The 15,556-nt window shown below is 40.0% G+C and overlaps 2 protein-coding genes across 2 annotated transcripts; one reads left to right on the forward strand and one right to left on the reverse strand.

Annotated features, from left to right (window-relative positions):
- Positions 1-750: 750 nt before the first annotated feature.
- Positions 751-4,291, reverse strand: LOC149836824 (uncharacterized). Its single transcript, XM_090007134.1, has one exon. The coding sequence runs from the start codon at positions 4,283-4,285 to the stop codon at positions 884-886; it is 3,402 nt and encodes a 1,133-aa protein (XP_089863260.1). The 5' UTR covers positions 4,286-4,291; the 3' UTR covers positions 751-883.
- A 3,877-nt stretch (positions 4,292-8,168) lies between these two features.
- On the forward strand, positions 8,169-14,730 carry LOC149836825 (bidirectional sugar transporter SWEET5-like). Its single transcript, XM_090007918.1, has 6 exons — positions 8,169-8,211; positions 8,597-8,633; positions 11,148-11,364; positions 12,540-12,701; positions 14,048-14,167; positions 14,539-14,730. Exons 1-6 carry the CDS (start codon positions 8,169-8,171, stop codon positions 14,728-14,730), a joined length of 771 nt encoding a protein of 256 aa, XP_089864044.1.
- The last annotated feature ends 826 nt before the right edge of the window (positions 14,731-15,556 follow it).

Raw genomic sequence — 15,556 nt, forward strand, 5'->3', positions numbered from 1 at the left:
AAAAATTGAAATTTGCATATACCATGCAAAATTCCTTTCTGATTTTAAAAAATAAACCAAAATTCACATGTATCTTATGAAATCCCTTTTTTGATGCGAAAATCACCACTTACGTAACATGTTCATTCTCTGTTATATATACATTATATAAAATAGATTCTAATAAATAAATCAATCACCTATTATATGAACAACACATATCAAACAAAAAACAAGATCAAACAACTTATTTTTTGTTACATACACAATTAATTATCCTTTTATATAAATAATTCATTCTACTAAAAACAAGAATAAAAACACTTTATTTGTTGTTATATATATATATATATATATATATATATATATATATATAGACACACACACACAACTAATTCTCTTAAAAAAAATTCAAACTTCAACTATCATTGTCACAGGCACAATGGTTGTCTTTATCATAAGCGCAAGTGCATCATCTGGCTTAGATTCTTGATTGCCACAAAGTAACATGCAATACAACATTAAATCGAATGTGTACTTGAACAAAATAAGCAACATATTAAAAAAAAATTATGTAAATTACAAAGAAGCATGTCATAGACTACTTTTTAAATGCATCGAATACAAACACATTACTTCATAATTGTGTTTTCGTCTCTGCCTATTCACTTTAGGTCACCTTGCTTTCTTAATTAGTATTTGTGGTAAGACAAAAATAAGGGTCGAAAGAACAAAGTGTAGGACATTATCAGCCATCGAATAAAATGAAGAAGTACTATATACAACTCAATACAATTTAACTATAAAGAACTTAGTGCAATAATCATCAGAAAGATTATCCTTATACAAAATGCATCTAATATCATGATCACAAGGAATCCCATCAATCACTTGACACCACCAATTACTGCAACGAAAATCCCCAACATCTCCAGAGGTTACTCAAGCCCCTTCCTCTTCCCAAAAAGAAGGAGAAGCTCACCGTCGTACCAAAACCTATTCCAAAACCCAAAGCCACAGATATGTACTTCCACACATCTCTTACATCCTCAATAGCGGCAGGGGCTAATTGTGTCGGGCCATTATTAGTTTTACATGGCCCCAATGGCGGACCACAAAGACCCGCGTTCCCTTCAAAGCGTGTGGCATCGAACGTGGAGAACTGGGTCGACTGAGGGATAATCCCCCGGAGATTGTTGTATGACAAATCAAGGTACGAGAGAAAACTCAATCGAGATAGCTCAGTCGGTATCTCACCAGAGAGATGGTTATGAGACAGATCCAAAGATTCCAATTGGAGCAACTTGCCCATGGCCTTCGGGATTGGTCCTGTGAGCTTGTTATTTGAGATCCTTAGTGCTTGGAGCCCTGCGAGGTCTCCAATCTCTTCCGGGATCAGTCCCTCGAAGGAGTTGTTGGAAAGGTCGATGGTGGTCATGGGAACCATTACTCTTGAGTAATTCAAATTATTTCCCTTGACGCTTACTGATACCTCCCAATCTCCACTTGGTGCTAGTGCACTTACACCACCCGTAACATTTTTTGTTGGCACCATCATTGCGTCGAGACTCCACATCAGACCCAATGGGAGATTTCCTGTGAATTTGTTGCTGGAGATGTCAAGAATTCGGAGCTCCCGAAAAGCCTGCGGGTCGAATGAGAAGTTGATGGTGCCGCTAAGAGAGTTGTCTTTTACCTGAAGAACTTTCAATTTGGGTAGATAGCCCAACCAGGAAGGAAACACGCCACTCAGCCTGTTGCGACGCAGATTTAGGAACTCAAGATTTGTGCAATTTGAGAGTGACACGGGTATCTGCCCAACCAGCTCATTTTCACTCAAGTCCAGAATGATCATGCTGCTTTTGATATCGCACTTCGCAGAGATTGGACCTGTCAATCGATTCTTGCCGAGATCGAGTTCGACCAACCAAGATGACTGAAAGAAGCAATCAGGTACAGGGCCGGTGAGTTTGTTGTCTGACAAGTCTATTAATGCTAAACCTTTGCATTTGCAGATGGAGGGTGGTATCTCTCCAGTGATGTTATTACTGGCAACTGAGAAATGATTTTCTCCACAGAAACTGGTTCCCATATCCATAGGAAGAGTGGAGGTCAATCTATTGTGTGAGAGATCCAAGAAGTTAAAGTAATGAGGGACAAGAGCGGGAAGGGAGCCCGCCAACAGGTTGGAGTGTAGGTCGAGTATCTCCAGGCGAGTGAGATTGGGTGCTCCTTCGAAACCTGTTAGCATGTTATGGGATAGGTTGAGATAGTTGAGATTCCCTATAGTCCATAACCAACTTGGGATATCCCCGGCGATCTTGTTGCCCGCTAGGTCCAAGATGCTCATCATTTCTTGGTAGCGAAGGAATCCTGGGAAGTGGTTGATGTTGCAAGAGGTCAATTGCAAGGTTTTTATCTGTGGAAAACTACTGATGGGATCTGAAAACTCAGAAAATTTGTTTCCAGAAAGAGTTAACCGAGAAAGGTTCTTCAAGTTGGCAAAGATTTGGAGATCAAGTGTGCCGCTCAGATGGTTAGCAGAGAGGTCGACCACTTCAAGCGAGGACGCTAGGGTGGAGGTGTTAGGCCACACGCTGGAGAGGGAACCTGTAAGTCTGTTATTGGAGATATCCAAATACTGAAGGGACGGAAAAAGGAGAAAATTGGGGAGGATGGCCCCTGTCAAGAAGTTGGAGGAGAGGCGGAGCTCTTTAAGGGGGGACACTAAAGTGGTGGTGTTAGCGCTCATGCTCCACGATGCACCTGTTAGTCTGTTATTGGACATGGACAAATAGTTAAGGGACGGCAAGAGGAGAAGATTGGAGGAGATGACCCCTGTCAAGAGGTTCTCAGAGAGGTCCAACTGCTCCAAGTTGAGAAGCTCGGCATATGAGGGAGGGATGGGACCTATGAAATTGTTGTTTTGGAGAGATAGAGAGGTGAGCTTCTTAGAACCTAAAGGGGGTAGCGGGCCACTCAAATTATTGTTCCCTAACTGGAGCGATGTCAGTTGTGTGAGATGGGGAAATGTTGAGGGGATCGTGCTTGTAAACTGGCAATCGTTCAAGATCAACTCACTCAAGGATTTGAGGTTTGCTATGGTATCAGGGAGGCTGCCTGACAATCTAGTGAAAGAAAGATCCAACCTGACTAAATACCCAAGGTTGCCGATGCTAGCAGGAAGGCTGCCAGACAAGCTAGACGTCAAAGAAAGATCCAACGTGACTAAGGACCCAAGATTGCCGATGTTAGTAGGAAGGCTGCCTGACAAGCTAGTAAGACGAAGATGAAGATCCTGGAGTTTGCTCGATGCTGGAATGAAAGATGGGATTGATCCATTGAGATATAGATTTTGTGATAGGTCAAGGACCTGCAGACTTGGGATTGCAAAAATGTTGGAGGGAAGGCCGCCAGACAAACCTGTGGAAGAAAGATTCAGAGTCCGGAGTTTGCTCCATGAGGGAAGGAATGGTGCCAAGGATCCTGTGAGAGCTGAGTTCCCTGACAAATCAAGAGTCTGCAGATTGGGGATCCCGAAAATTTCAGAAGAAAGGTCGCCTTCGAGCTGACAATCAGATAAGCTGAGAGACCGCAGATTAGGCAGTGCCGACGACAAGGTGGCGCCCCACTCTTGTTTGTTTTGGAAGGTGATGTTAACTGAACTCAAATTCAGAAGCTGCAAATGCTGAAAGTTCTTGACAAAGCTTTCCAGATTAGGGATAAGTAGTGGTGGTTCAATGGGCACTGGAGAATCGAATAAGTCCTGCTGGTTTTGAGTCAGGTCTAACGAAACCAAATGAGTTAGGTTTGAGACTTCAACCGGAACCAGACCTGAAAGGAAAGTGAAGCTGAGGTTGAGATGGGTTAGGAGGGTCAATTGGCCTAATGCTGAAGGTATGGTGGAACCGGAGAAATGATTGCCACTGAGGTCAAGGCGTTGGAGGTGGTAGAGCTGAAAGAGAGCCGCAGGAATTCTTGAAGCGGAGATGGAGTTGCCACTTTGATTAAAAGGATAGCTGGGCAGATCAAGGCCAACGACGTAACCCGAGCGAGGATCACAGGTGACTCCTTCCCAAGCACAGCAATCCGACCTGTCTGCTCTCCACGAGTCGAGCCTGCCACCAGACAATTGCAGACTCTCCTTGAAAAGCAGAAGAGCAGAGCTTTGGTTGGTGAGGCAAGGAGCAGGTACACCTGCAGCTGCAGCTGCTTCTGTTACCAACACCAGCACAAGTAGCAAAGAGAGGGCAGTTATCGTTAGATTGAGCTTGATCAACCGTGTCACGCCCAATTGGCTCCTCATGGTGGAACACACAGTTCTCTCAAGCTTTTTTTTAGTAGTGGTGAATGATTGTACTGCGATTTTGTGACTGGTAACTATACTTTCATTCTCATCGTGAACAACATCAAAAGGCTTCATTTATAGGCCAAAGATGTGAACAGACCAAAGTGGTCGTGACCAATGTCGTCGTGCGTATCGGCAGAAAATCAATACGCCTTCACTCTTGAATCGGTTATTTTTTAATAAAAATATAAAAAAATACTTAAAAACATTTTTAAAATATCATTTAAATAATATTTTAATAACTTTAACACGTATCATGTTCTAATTGATATATAAAAAATTTTAAATATTTTTTGGTCAATTCAATTCAATTGAGTATTCACCCGAATCTTGACCCAACCATATAGGGCCGATACTGATACCGACAACATTGGTCGTGACTGGTGGCTATACTTTCATTCTTATCCTGAACAAGATCAAGGACTTCATTTACATGCTAAAGATCCAAACACCAAAAATTAGGAATGGCAGTGGACCGGGAGAAAATGGGGCCGGCCCTGCCTTGCCCCTTTTGGATCTGGGATGGAGGTTAAAATCAAAACCCGTACAAGGATGGACTTATGCTTTCCCTGCGGTCCCGTCCCGATCCCTGCCTTGTCCTGCTCCATCCCCAATCCTTCTTTAGAGATGGCAATGGACTGAGGGAAAACGGGCCCCGCTCCCCTTTGCCTCATTTGGACCGACGATTGAGGTTAAAATTCAGGGATGAAGGTGGGGATGGAGGGCAGGATTTTGAGACAGGTCAGAGGTGGAGACCCCAGTTGCACTATGGACAAATTTGCCCAAATGACGCGTCAGAAGGAATCCATGTTGGACTCGGCAATCCCTACCAAAGACCTCATTTATAGGCCAAAGTTGTGTGAACAGACAAAGACCATTTGGTGGAAAAGATATTGGTACGAATCTTTTCTTTTCTTTTAGTTGTGTAGCTTGTTGAAATCTTCCTGTTAATATTTGGTCATGTCGACCTGACGGTCTGAATGATTTAATGAAGAAAAATGAAAAAAACACACGGAATCCACTTGGATTCATGGCTACTCGCCCATATCTCGCTCTCTCTCACTAACAAAAGGAATCCACTTGGAATCATGGCGACTTGCCCATCTCTCTCTGAAAGGATTTAATGAGTCTGGGTTTTTTTGTACACGATCTCAAATCAATTGAAGGTTGAAGGTTGGGTTTGATCAGATGAAGAAGGCCCATCAAATAACCCAACCCATCCAATTTAAGGGCGTGTCAGATCAATCTGGTGCTTCATCCAATTTTTTTTTTCATAGGCTGCCTCATCTAATGTTGTTAGAATTGGTTTTTAATCAAACCCATTTTCCAAAAAAGAAAAAGCCGGAACCTATCTGAAAAAATACCTGTAGGATTAAAGACTTGGGGCATGTTCGATTGGTTCTGACAGAATCTTTTTCTCAAAGGAACCTGAGAAAGCGATTCTAAAAGCCATGAAATCTCATGTTCTTTGTGATTTTTTAATCATTCTTATTCGAAATCCCAGCAACCCGTGAGATTAAAACGGGTTGCCCTGGGATTTCAAATCTATTCTGATTCCAAAATCAGAGTGCGAGTCGAGGGGCCAAACGTACTACCCTTTGATCACAGTAGTCTTAGTCTCTTCAACGGGCAGCAATAAAATTGCCCAGATATTTAAACGGCTTAGAGCTTCACACATACAGAATAATCAGACTGATTGGATGATTCAGAAACCCGACCTGCCATCTATTTGCAAATAATATTTCAAAACAACGTAGAGTTTCTTTTATCTTTCTAGTAACTTTTGAAAATACTCAAAAACTTTAAAATTTTCTCAAAATATGTATAGTTTAAAAACCTCAAAAAGTTCTTCACAAACTTTTTTTGAGATGCTTCCCTAAACCTTTTAACAACCAATTCGAATGAAATTTTGTCTTTCAAATTCATCAACTACCCTCTCATTAATGGAGAAATGTTCTCCCTAGAGACTTAACCCATTTCTTTTTTCATATAGTTTCATAGAAATTGCTGAACTGGCATCTCTTTTCCTCACTTTTCCAACATGGGGGCTATGCAGGCCAGGCACAAGTGAACCCCAATTTTTCCCACCTCTAATGCCTTTTCATATGTAAAGCCCTTCACACGTCCTTTCATACGAGAAAACTTTCATCAGAAGTTAGGCTGCCAGAACTTTTTAGAAAGTCATGCCACTTTCGATGAAAAAGGCAGATTTTTAGAAAGATATGTCAAAACACAAATTTTCAAAGCACAATGATCTGACCTCTAACCAATCCTTTACATGTAGTAAGACAGGTTGGTCCTGGGGTCCCACACGGGGTTTTCCTCCCTTCGGCGAAGGTCTCTCGTCGTCCTCTGACCTCAAACCAAGCCTTTACTGGTTGTAAGGACAGCCGGCTAAGAAGTGAACGGTGGTGGTAATGCCACGAGCCACTGCTGATTTGCAAAGGACAATGATCTGACCTCGAACCAATCCTTTACATATAGGGCATGGTGCTGGGCACGACCCTTTCTAATGTCTAGAGGTGGTCGTGAGGCTCTACTTACCTCACTTAGCTGAGGGTTTCTTGTCATAAAAAAAAAAGAAATCGATTGTTATAGGCACCCAGCCTTTTCCAAGCAACCACCTTTAAGTCTGAGTCCTGATCGGGTGCAATATGATTGCACAAAAATTTGTGCATCAAGCACCCCATCACCCTCACCCTCAGGTCTTTGAGTCTCACTCCAGACAGGACCTGTCCTCAAGATGGAGGGTGATCGGGTGCTTAATGCACAAATATTTGTGCAATCATATCTCAGCCTTAAATGCCCCAACCCAAAAGAATAGTGTTTGACATTTCACTTCAACATTGAACTCTGTTTGAGGTTTCGTATTGTTCTCCTTTTCATTAAATCAATCGTAAGTCCATTTTCTAGGAATCGACTATTGGATGAAAAAATGTGATGTTTGGATGCCTAAATATTTAAAAATTTGTTGAACCTCTGATTTTCAAGTTTTAAAAGATCATTTTTATGCCTTATAATCAGATGACCCAACAGTTGGTTTTTATAAAACTAAGTATTTAGAAATGAAAATCCTGATCCATACTTCAGTTCACATATTTTCAGTCATGCGCACATACAATACCAGACACATATTTTACTTATGAATCGTGCACATTGGTTGGGAAGATGATGAAACTGGTGCCGAGATGCATCTCCATCATGTGTAATAGGGATTGAATATAACCGATAATCAGTTATGTATAATTTGACCCGATCCACTCTCACAAACTTTATATATATATATATATATATATATATATATATTGCTTTATGACGAAGGAAAACCCACGTGGGCCCACCTCCCCACAAGGTAAAACTCCTGGTTGAAGACACGACCACCCAGGACTTACGTGGATGTGCTCTCCCCAGGAGAACCCCCAAATTTAGATTCAGTTCTTTGAGACCATTGTTAGCTTCTTGTTGATTTTTTTTTTTAAGGTGGGATTAAAAAACCGAGGGTTTGGCGGACACCCACAAGTTACGAAATCCAACATTAGAATTGCAGATCTGCTATAAGGGAAACCACTCAGGTGGTTTATCCTTACAAATTCAGTCAATGCAATTTTTAACTTCAAATCTTCTTCTGTTGAAAAACCAACCTTTGTCTGTGTTGTGTGGTTACATCCTTTTTTTTCATAGGGAAGCTGGGGTTAGGCAGACCCCCTACCAGTCATACAACTATACCATTGGGTTTTGAACCTGCAACATCTCAACACAAGTTGACGTGCACTAGCTGGTCTTGCCAGAGCACCCGTTGGTTGTGTGGCTACATCCTTGAGAGAGAGCACATAACGGAAAAATGGGGTCCATGAGCGTTGTTCGTAACGTGGTGGGAATTATGGGTAACCAATATGGCTTCTCTTTCTTCTTTGCTTCTGCTTCATTGAAAGATAGACTTGTTTTGTTTTTCTTAGTCTTTTTTATTTTATTTTCGTTTGGAAGTGTTACGTTTTGTTGAGGAATTTACGATTTTTTTGGAGTTGGCATTCTATTTGGATTTTAAGCAAATTCTCTTGTTTTTTAAAGGTTCCATGTCTCTTGTTTCTTCTTTTAAATATATGAATTCAAGGGGAGATTGGAAATCGGGTATACTGATTGTAAAAAAAAAAAAGAGGGGGAGGGGGAGATTTGTTTTTTTAGGCTTTTAAATATTCTGATGAATAAATAAATTTTCTTGGTTTTCTGTTCGGTATTGAATCAATGACTGGTTCTTTTTTTTTGTTACAGGAAACATAATTTCTTTCGGACTGTTCCTCTCTCCATCGTGCGTCTCTCTCGCTCAATTACAGGAAACAAAATTTTTAGTTAAATTTTGGGCCAAGGTTGGACCCAAACTTGGACCTTACTAGGTCTACAAATGGAGCATTTTTTAGGCTCTGATTTAAGTCCAACCATCCAACAACCTTTTTTATGGATATTTGGGCTCAAATTGGAGCCAACAGAAAGTCTATGCTCGTGCATGGTTCCGGCTGATGAGTTGAACCATTGTCTAAATACGACAAAATAGAAAACCGATCCAGTTCTAAACTCAATTTGGATCCATCTACAAAATCATATATTAGGTTTGATGTTAGGCCAGTCTCGAACTTGAGCTTATCCTCATCATCTAGCCTTATCCCAACATGGGGTCGACTTTACAAGAACTGATTCTCCATTCATATCTATTTAGAGCTAAAACCTCAATAAGTTTCCAATCTTTCATGTCACTTTCTTTTTTTCTATCTCATTTTATTTGAACCATGTCACAAATACCATGAAAAGTGTCTAAACCATCTTAAATGACATTCACTAATTTTATATTTTATTCGCCAAACTCTTAGATGCGTTCCAATATATTAATTTCTAATTTTTTTCCTTATAACTTCAAATCATCTTAACGTACTTATCTCAGTATGCACTTTGTCTTCTTCGATTTTTAGTCGCCCAACATTCAACTTCATCTACTATTAGATCTACCATTGGGTTGCTAGATCCATATAAAAAAACAGTGTCTACCACCATATAGGATCAAAATACAGAACCATCATGTACTCTCTGTTTCAATCTATATATATATATACAAAAATGGGTAGGTGTCTAATGCTTTTTGTGCTTACCAAGCTTGGATAGGGGTTTTCAGGTTGTTTTTCAAAAATCTGACCCTACATATGTGTTTTGCATGATTGATTTGCTAGAAAATCATACTTGAATCATGTTTTTTTGAGAAAAATGATTTTTTAAGTATTTAATATTTCTTAAAATTGTAGACCGTTGATTTTTGAATCTTATGAAAACCTAACTTCGTGTTGGAATAGGATGAGTCAAAAGTTGATTCCCAAAAAAAACAAGCATGTAGATCACATATGTATGGTCAGATTTTAGAAAAATAGAAAAATCTTTCCAAAGCTCAGTATAGCAACTTTTTTTGTTACATCTAATCTACATATTTTATTTAGTGGAAACCGGCTTTTGGATCGTCGGAATTCAACAGGTGTTTTTAGCAGTCCAAATATCAATGGCTATGAACTCATCAATTTTTTCAACTCAAAAAAACATGATCCATGTTGATTCCCACGAAATTGACCATGTTAAACATGCCTATAAGGTTAGATTGAGTAAAAACAACTTGCATTATGAGATTCCAACTAGATTGTAGGTATAATTGATTGTAGCAAATATAAACTCATATGTGAACAATGAATAAAGATTTTATGGGTTTTTTTTTCATAGAGATGTGATCAAGTTGCTTGGTTTTATAGAAACAAACTCTTGGATCATCCAATTAAGATGCATAAGAAGAATCTTTTAAGGCTTGAATATTTACAAAAAAATTGAGTCATTGATATTCAAGCCTTAAAAGATTCTTCTTATGCATCTTAATTGGATGATCTAATAGCCGATTTCTAGCAAACGGTCCATGTCGAATGCATCTACATGGTTGGATTTGCAAAAAAAATATTTGAAATGCCTAGTTCCCACTCCAGTCCATATATTTTCAGTTAACAAATTATATTGGCCCATATATACATAGAGAGAGAAGATTTAGTCAGACCGTCGTCACGACGGCAAAATGAGTTATTTTTCTTTTTCTTTGGTTGTTTTTCTTGAAACTAAATGTGTGATTTATATATTGTGGTTAATGAGAACAGGCTCTTGGACAATGCAATTGTGACATGTTGGCACAATTCTATGAGCCATGACAAATCAATGGCCCATAATATACAAAACTTTTATAGGTCATAATTAAGATCAAATTTTTTTATTATTATAGAAACATATGATTCAAGAGAAAGGTCTGATTGGGTTAACACAACCTGCACCTAAGGGTCATCTTCAAATTAAGAAATAAATGGTTCCCAAACAAAGGCCTGTCTTCATGTTCCTCCACAGGAAGAGTTGAATGCATATGATATTGTTCACGCGGACCCTAACCATTGAGCCCAATGCTTCTAGACAGTTAGAAGTAGTCCACATTCTCACCCGTTCATTCATATGATCCTAGGGGTCTAGCTCAATTCCATTGGACAGCTAGGATAATTGACATATAATAGGTAACATTGGGATTGTCAAGGGTTTAGAAGGTATATAAATCTTAAACATGACGTCCAGAACACGGATACCGTCCTTTTTAAGCTCACAATGATTTTACATTTGAATTACCTTTTTCACCTCACAATGGTTTTACATTTGCATTACCATGCCATTTGAGTTTAAGGGTTTAACATTCTTTTTTATGACATATGGAGAATAGAATGGCTGTTACTTATAATTGTACGCTTGCTTTGGATGTGGGTGTTAGGCCAACATTTTATAAGATATGGAAGAAAGGTGCCGTTGGAAGTTTCTCGCCAATACCCTACTTGGCCACGCTGTTGAACTGCATGCTCTGGACGTTTTACGGGCTTCCAGTAGTTCATCCTAACAGTCTTTTGATCGTCACAATCAATGGAATCGGATTGGTTATCGAGTCCATGTACATCTTCATGTTTTTTATTTACTCCACAAGAAAGCAGCAGGTCTCTCTCTCTCTCTCTCTCTCTCTCTCTCTCTATATATATATATATATATATATATATATATATAATGCTATTGAAAGCAACTATTGAGAGTAAATCACATGTTTTTACATTTTTTTTTGTAGATCAAACCTTACGGATGTGATCTGCATGGTTTGTTTGATAGAAAATGAGTTTTGAATCATATGATCCTGACTGGCGATCAGGGGCCTATAACGCACAAAAATTTTACGAATTAAAAAATTATGTTTTTAGATCAAAATAACATGATCCAAAGTTTGATCCTTTACTATGTATGCTTGAAATAATTTGTGGTCAGATTAAGTCAATAGATGTTTGAACCTATGATTTCAAGCTCAATAGTTATATGCCTTCAATAGCACCAACTACATGAGTAATGGGTCCCTTAGGCCTCCTTTTTAGTTAGGTCTCGTTAGGCCCTTTCAAAAATTGTAGTTTTAAGTTTTTTTTATCAGCACCTAGATGTAATCTATATGGGAAACGGCTTTTGGATCACAGAATCCGACTAGTATACAGCTTTTTTTGGTGATCCAAAATCAAAGGCTATGAAGTTGCAACTTTTTCTGGTTTATAAAACCTTGCTTAATTTTTTCTCCAAATAACATGATCATCATGTTAAGCACATCTAATGGTTCATATCGAGAAATGGAGCCCAATATGTTCAGTTATTATATATATATATAGATAGATAGATAGATAGATAGATAGATAGAGAGTAATGGGTAGGTGCTAAATGATACATGTGAAATGAGTTTTTAAGATTTTTTGTTTTGTTTTATTTTTGTGATCTATGTACTTAATTTTATAGGGATCAGCTCTAGCTCTTGAAGTGTTCAATTCCAACACATGGGTTGGTCTTTATAAGGTTCAAAAAATCAACTGTGTTCAAAATCTTTGTAAATTTTTTAGGCTCAAATAGCATTTTTTTCATCGAAAATACATGATACAGGTGTGGATTTCTCGTAAATCGACCATACTCAACACATTTATGGGGTCTAAACGGCAAAAAAAACACGGGAATATTAAAAAAAAAAAACCATTTAGAATGTATCATTTGACATATTTCATTTAGCACCTACCCGTTACTTAATAGATAGATAAGACATAATTTTGGGATATCTCCCTTCTTACTCGCACTATATTCTTCCTCTCAGGTGAAAGTACTCTTGATATTGTTGGGTGAATTAGTTTTCGTGGCGACTGTTGTTGCCGTCACCCTCACTGCTTTCCACACGCATGAAAAGAGGTCGTTAGTGGTCGGCACCCTCTGCATCATATTTGGTGCATTAATGTATGCCGCACCTCTTAGTGTCATGGTAAGTGTTCTCTTTGCATTAATGGTGACTATTATTAACTATGGTCGTTGATGGGTCGAGTTTGTATCGGGTACCGACGGATCTCAAGATGAATACCTGGTTACCGGCATAAAAAATGCCGACCCAATATTATGTGCTTCGATCCGGATCCGACCTGAGTAATAAACAGGTTGGGTGTGGGTTATGATTTTTGTCAGATATCTGATTTGACCCGGCTTGACTTGAGTATTTTATGTGTATCTTTCGTGAAAATAAGATCCTTAAATTATATGGATCTGAGTTTGAGATTTCATTTTCTTTAGCTGATAAAAACCCGAATCAAACAATTAGTTATTTGGGCAGGTTTGGGTACACCATGATGGCTCTGATGCCCAATTCCTTGACAGGCCCACTGTTAAGTTTTGCATAACTAATACCTTATAAGGATCAAACAGGTTCACTTCTCTTTGAATTTATAACCAGGAGGAACCACACCCGGCACGAAGATCTGGTTGCACTGGCTCAGCCTGTCATATTTACAATCGTCTTGCCGGCAATGTAAAACTCCATGGTTTATGACCCCTGCCCCCAAGGCTTATGCTATGCATTGGTTTGCGCAGAGGGTGACGCCCATGAGAATCGAAATTTGACTGCCAGTCTAGCAGCCAAGGCCCCACCCCACTACGCCAACCCCCCTTGAGGCGGGGCGGGTCCACTTGCGCAAGGTTTTTCACTATAGGGTGACATGGATTAGAGTTTGATCCATGTGCGTCCCTCATCCAAAAGAAAAAAGAAATTATATATAAAACCTTATAGTGCTCATATATTTTGAATAATAAATCAGCATACACACCAATTTGGGTGAATCCTCATCGCCCTCTCAATAAATTTTACTCTTTCAAAAAAAAAACTCGGATTCTAAAGAGAACAGTCCATGATCGGACCAAGCACCATGCAAAGCACTTGGTCCAAGTGGGGAGGTGCTGGAATGGATGGCATCCAGTGATTGGAACCAAGTACCTTTGCAAGCTACTCAGTGGATCACTGAATCTGCTCTGAAAAAGGGGTTATGGGTGCGTTTGATTCACAGGACAAATGCCCCTTGGACACACCAGGTGGTTGTTTATCCAGGATCCCCAGGGGTGCGACTCACAGGTCCCATAGCATCATTTTAAAATAGAAAGGGGTGGACACAAATCCGTCTGCACAGGGACCGCTTTGTCTCCGCGTATCAAACGAGGGGCAGCACCCAGGCAGGGACCGGTCTGTCCCTGCTCGGATCCCGCAATCCTAAAAGTGTTGCTATCGTAGAATTAACTATTTTAAAAATTCGTGCATTCTGTTTAATTTTCATATATTCATTGCAGCGATTAGTGATCACGACGAAGAGTGTGGAGTACATGCCCTTCAGCCTCTCATTTGTGTCCTTCCTCAATGGTATCTGCTGGACGACTTACTCCTTCCTTCCCTTGGATGTCAACATACTTGTAAGTTGATCCAGTATCTATAATCTTAATGACAGATTAACAGTTGGTAAAGTTTCTTAATAATTTTACTTTGAGTGCTATCAAAGTATATATATATATATATATATATATATATATATATATATATATATATATATATATAGAGAGAGAGAGAGAGAGAGAGAGAGAGAGAATATATAGGGTGTTGCTGGATGTGGTAAAAGAGAAACACATTGGATTACATCTAAATCCGTGCATGGATCTGATATAAAACACTGATCCTTGTCTGCTCTATATCTAAAAATGATCTGACCAAACCTGATCTATTTGCACCCCCAAACCTGAGTTCATTATTATCAACTACTAATTGATGAATTGATCTATTGCACCAGATTCCGAACGGGATTGGAACAATCTTTGCAGTAGTTCAGCTTATACTATATGGATGTTATTTCAACAGTACCCCAAAGGATGGGAAAATTGGGGCTAGTGGGACCCACAAGCAGGAGATCCAATTGCCTCGCAGGTCCGTGGGAGCCGACACGGTGTCACTGGAAGAGAACACTTCCCACAATGTGGAATGAAAATAGGTGCTTGATTTAAAATGGAAAACGGGTCCCAAGATCCAACAAATGATGGATTTATCATTTATTGGCTCCGCTGGTCGTTTCCTTCAAAAGCAGAATAGCATTTATATACATGTTGAGAAAACCTTTCTGTGACCTTGTGTCTTTTTTTTGTTTTGCTCTGTAGAGAAAAAGATAGACCAATAAAGTGACACTTATTTTCCAAGTTTAGTTTTGTTAGTCTTTCATAAGAATTTTATCATCAAATTAATTGCATAGCAGCCTACGAAGGCTCCACCTCGCTAAGTTGGTCGGTTTAAGCTGAAGAAGGTTGCGAGTTCGATGCCCAAGGTGTGCGTTCTTTGTCGCAAGGCCAACCCAAATGGGAAATCATCACTGGTGGGTAGCAGGGATGGCAGTGGACCTTGGGAAAGAGGGGCCCCGCCCCGCCTCGCCCCGTTTGGACCGGGGATGAAGGGTATGAAACGGGGATGGAGGCGAGGACGAAGGTTAAAATCCATTCGCGTCCGGGGATGGAGGCGGGGATGGACGTGCACTTTTCCCTGCCCCGCCTCATCCCCGCCCCGACCACTTTTCCCCGCAACATCCCCGCCCCGCCTCATCCCCGTTTGAACCGGGGATGGTGGACATGAAACGGGGATGAAGGTGGGGGTGGAGGATAAAATCTTGAGGCGGGGCGGGGGTGGAGACCTTGTCCCCCCCCCCTGCCATCCCTAGATGTCAATGGGTCGGATGTCACAACTAGCTCTCCTCTCCTCTCTCTCTCTCCCACGAGATCTTTAGCTCTCTCTCTCTCTCTCTCTCTCTCTCTTTAGGACCCTAG

The sequence above is a fragment of the Nuphar pumila genome, chromosome 5 (assembly GCF_984573655.1).
Source record: "Nuphar pumila chromosome 5, dmNupPumi1.hap1.1, whole genome shotgun sequence".
Taxonomy (NCBI): Eukaryota; Viridiplantae; Streptophyta; class Magnoliopsida; order Nymphaeales; family Nymphaeaceae; genus Nuphar; species Nuphar pumila.

What these genes read in the sequence shown, in the direction of transcription:
- LOC149836824 (XM_090007134.1), bottom strand. Translation starts at nt 4,285, where the DNA reads ATGAGGAGCCAATTGGGCGTGACACGGTTGATCAAGCTCAATCTAACG.
- LOC149836825 (XM_090007918.1), top strand. Translation starts at nt 8,169, where the DNA reads ATGGGGTCCATGAGCGTTGTTCGTAACGTGGTGGGAATTATGG. An exon ending in TAACGTGGTGGGAATTATGG is followed by an intron (nt 8,212 to 8,596) that starts GTAACCAATATG and finishes TTTTTGTTACAG; the next exon opens with GAAACATAATTTCTTTCGGA. An exon ending in CCTTGGATGTCAACATACTT is followed by an intron (nt 14,168 to 14,538) that starts GTAAGTTGATCC and finishes CTATTGCACCAG; the next exon opens with ATTCCGAACGGGATTGGAAC.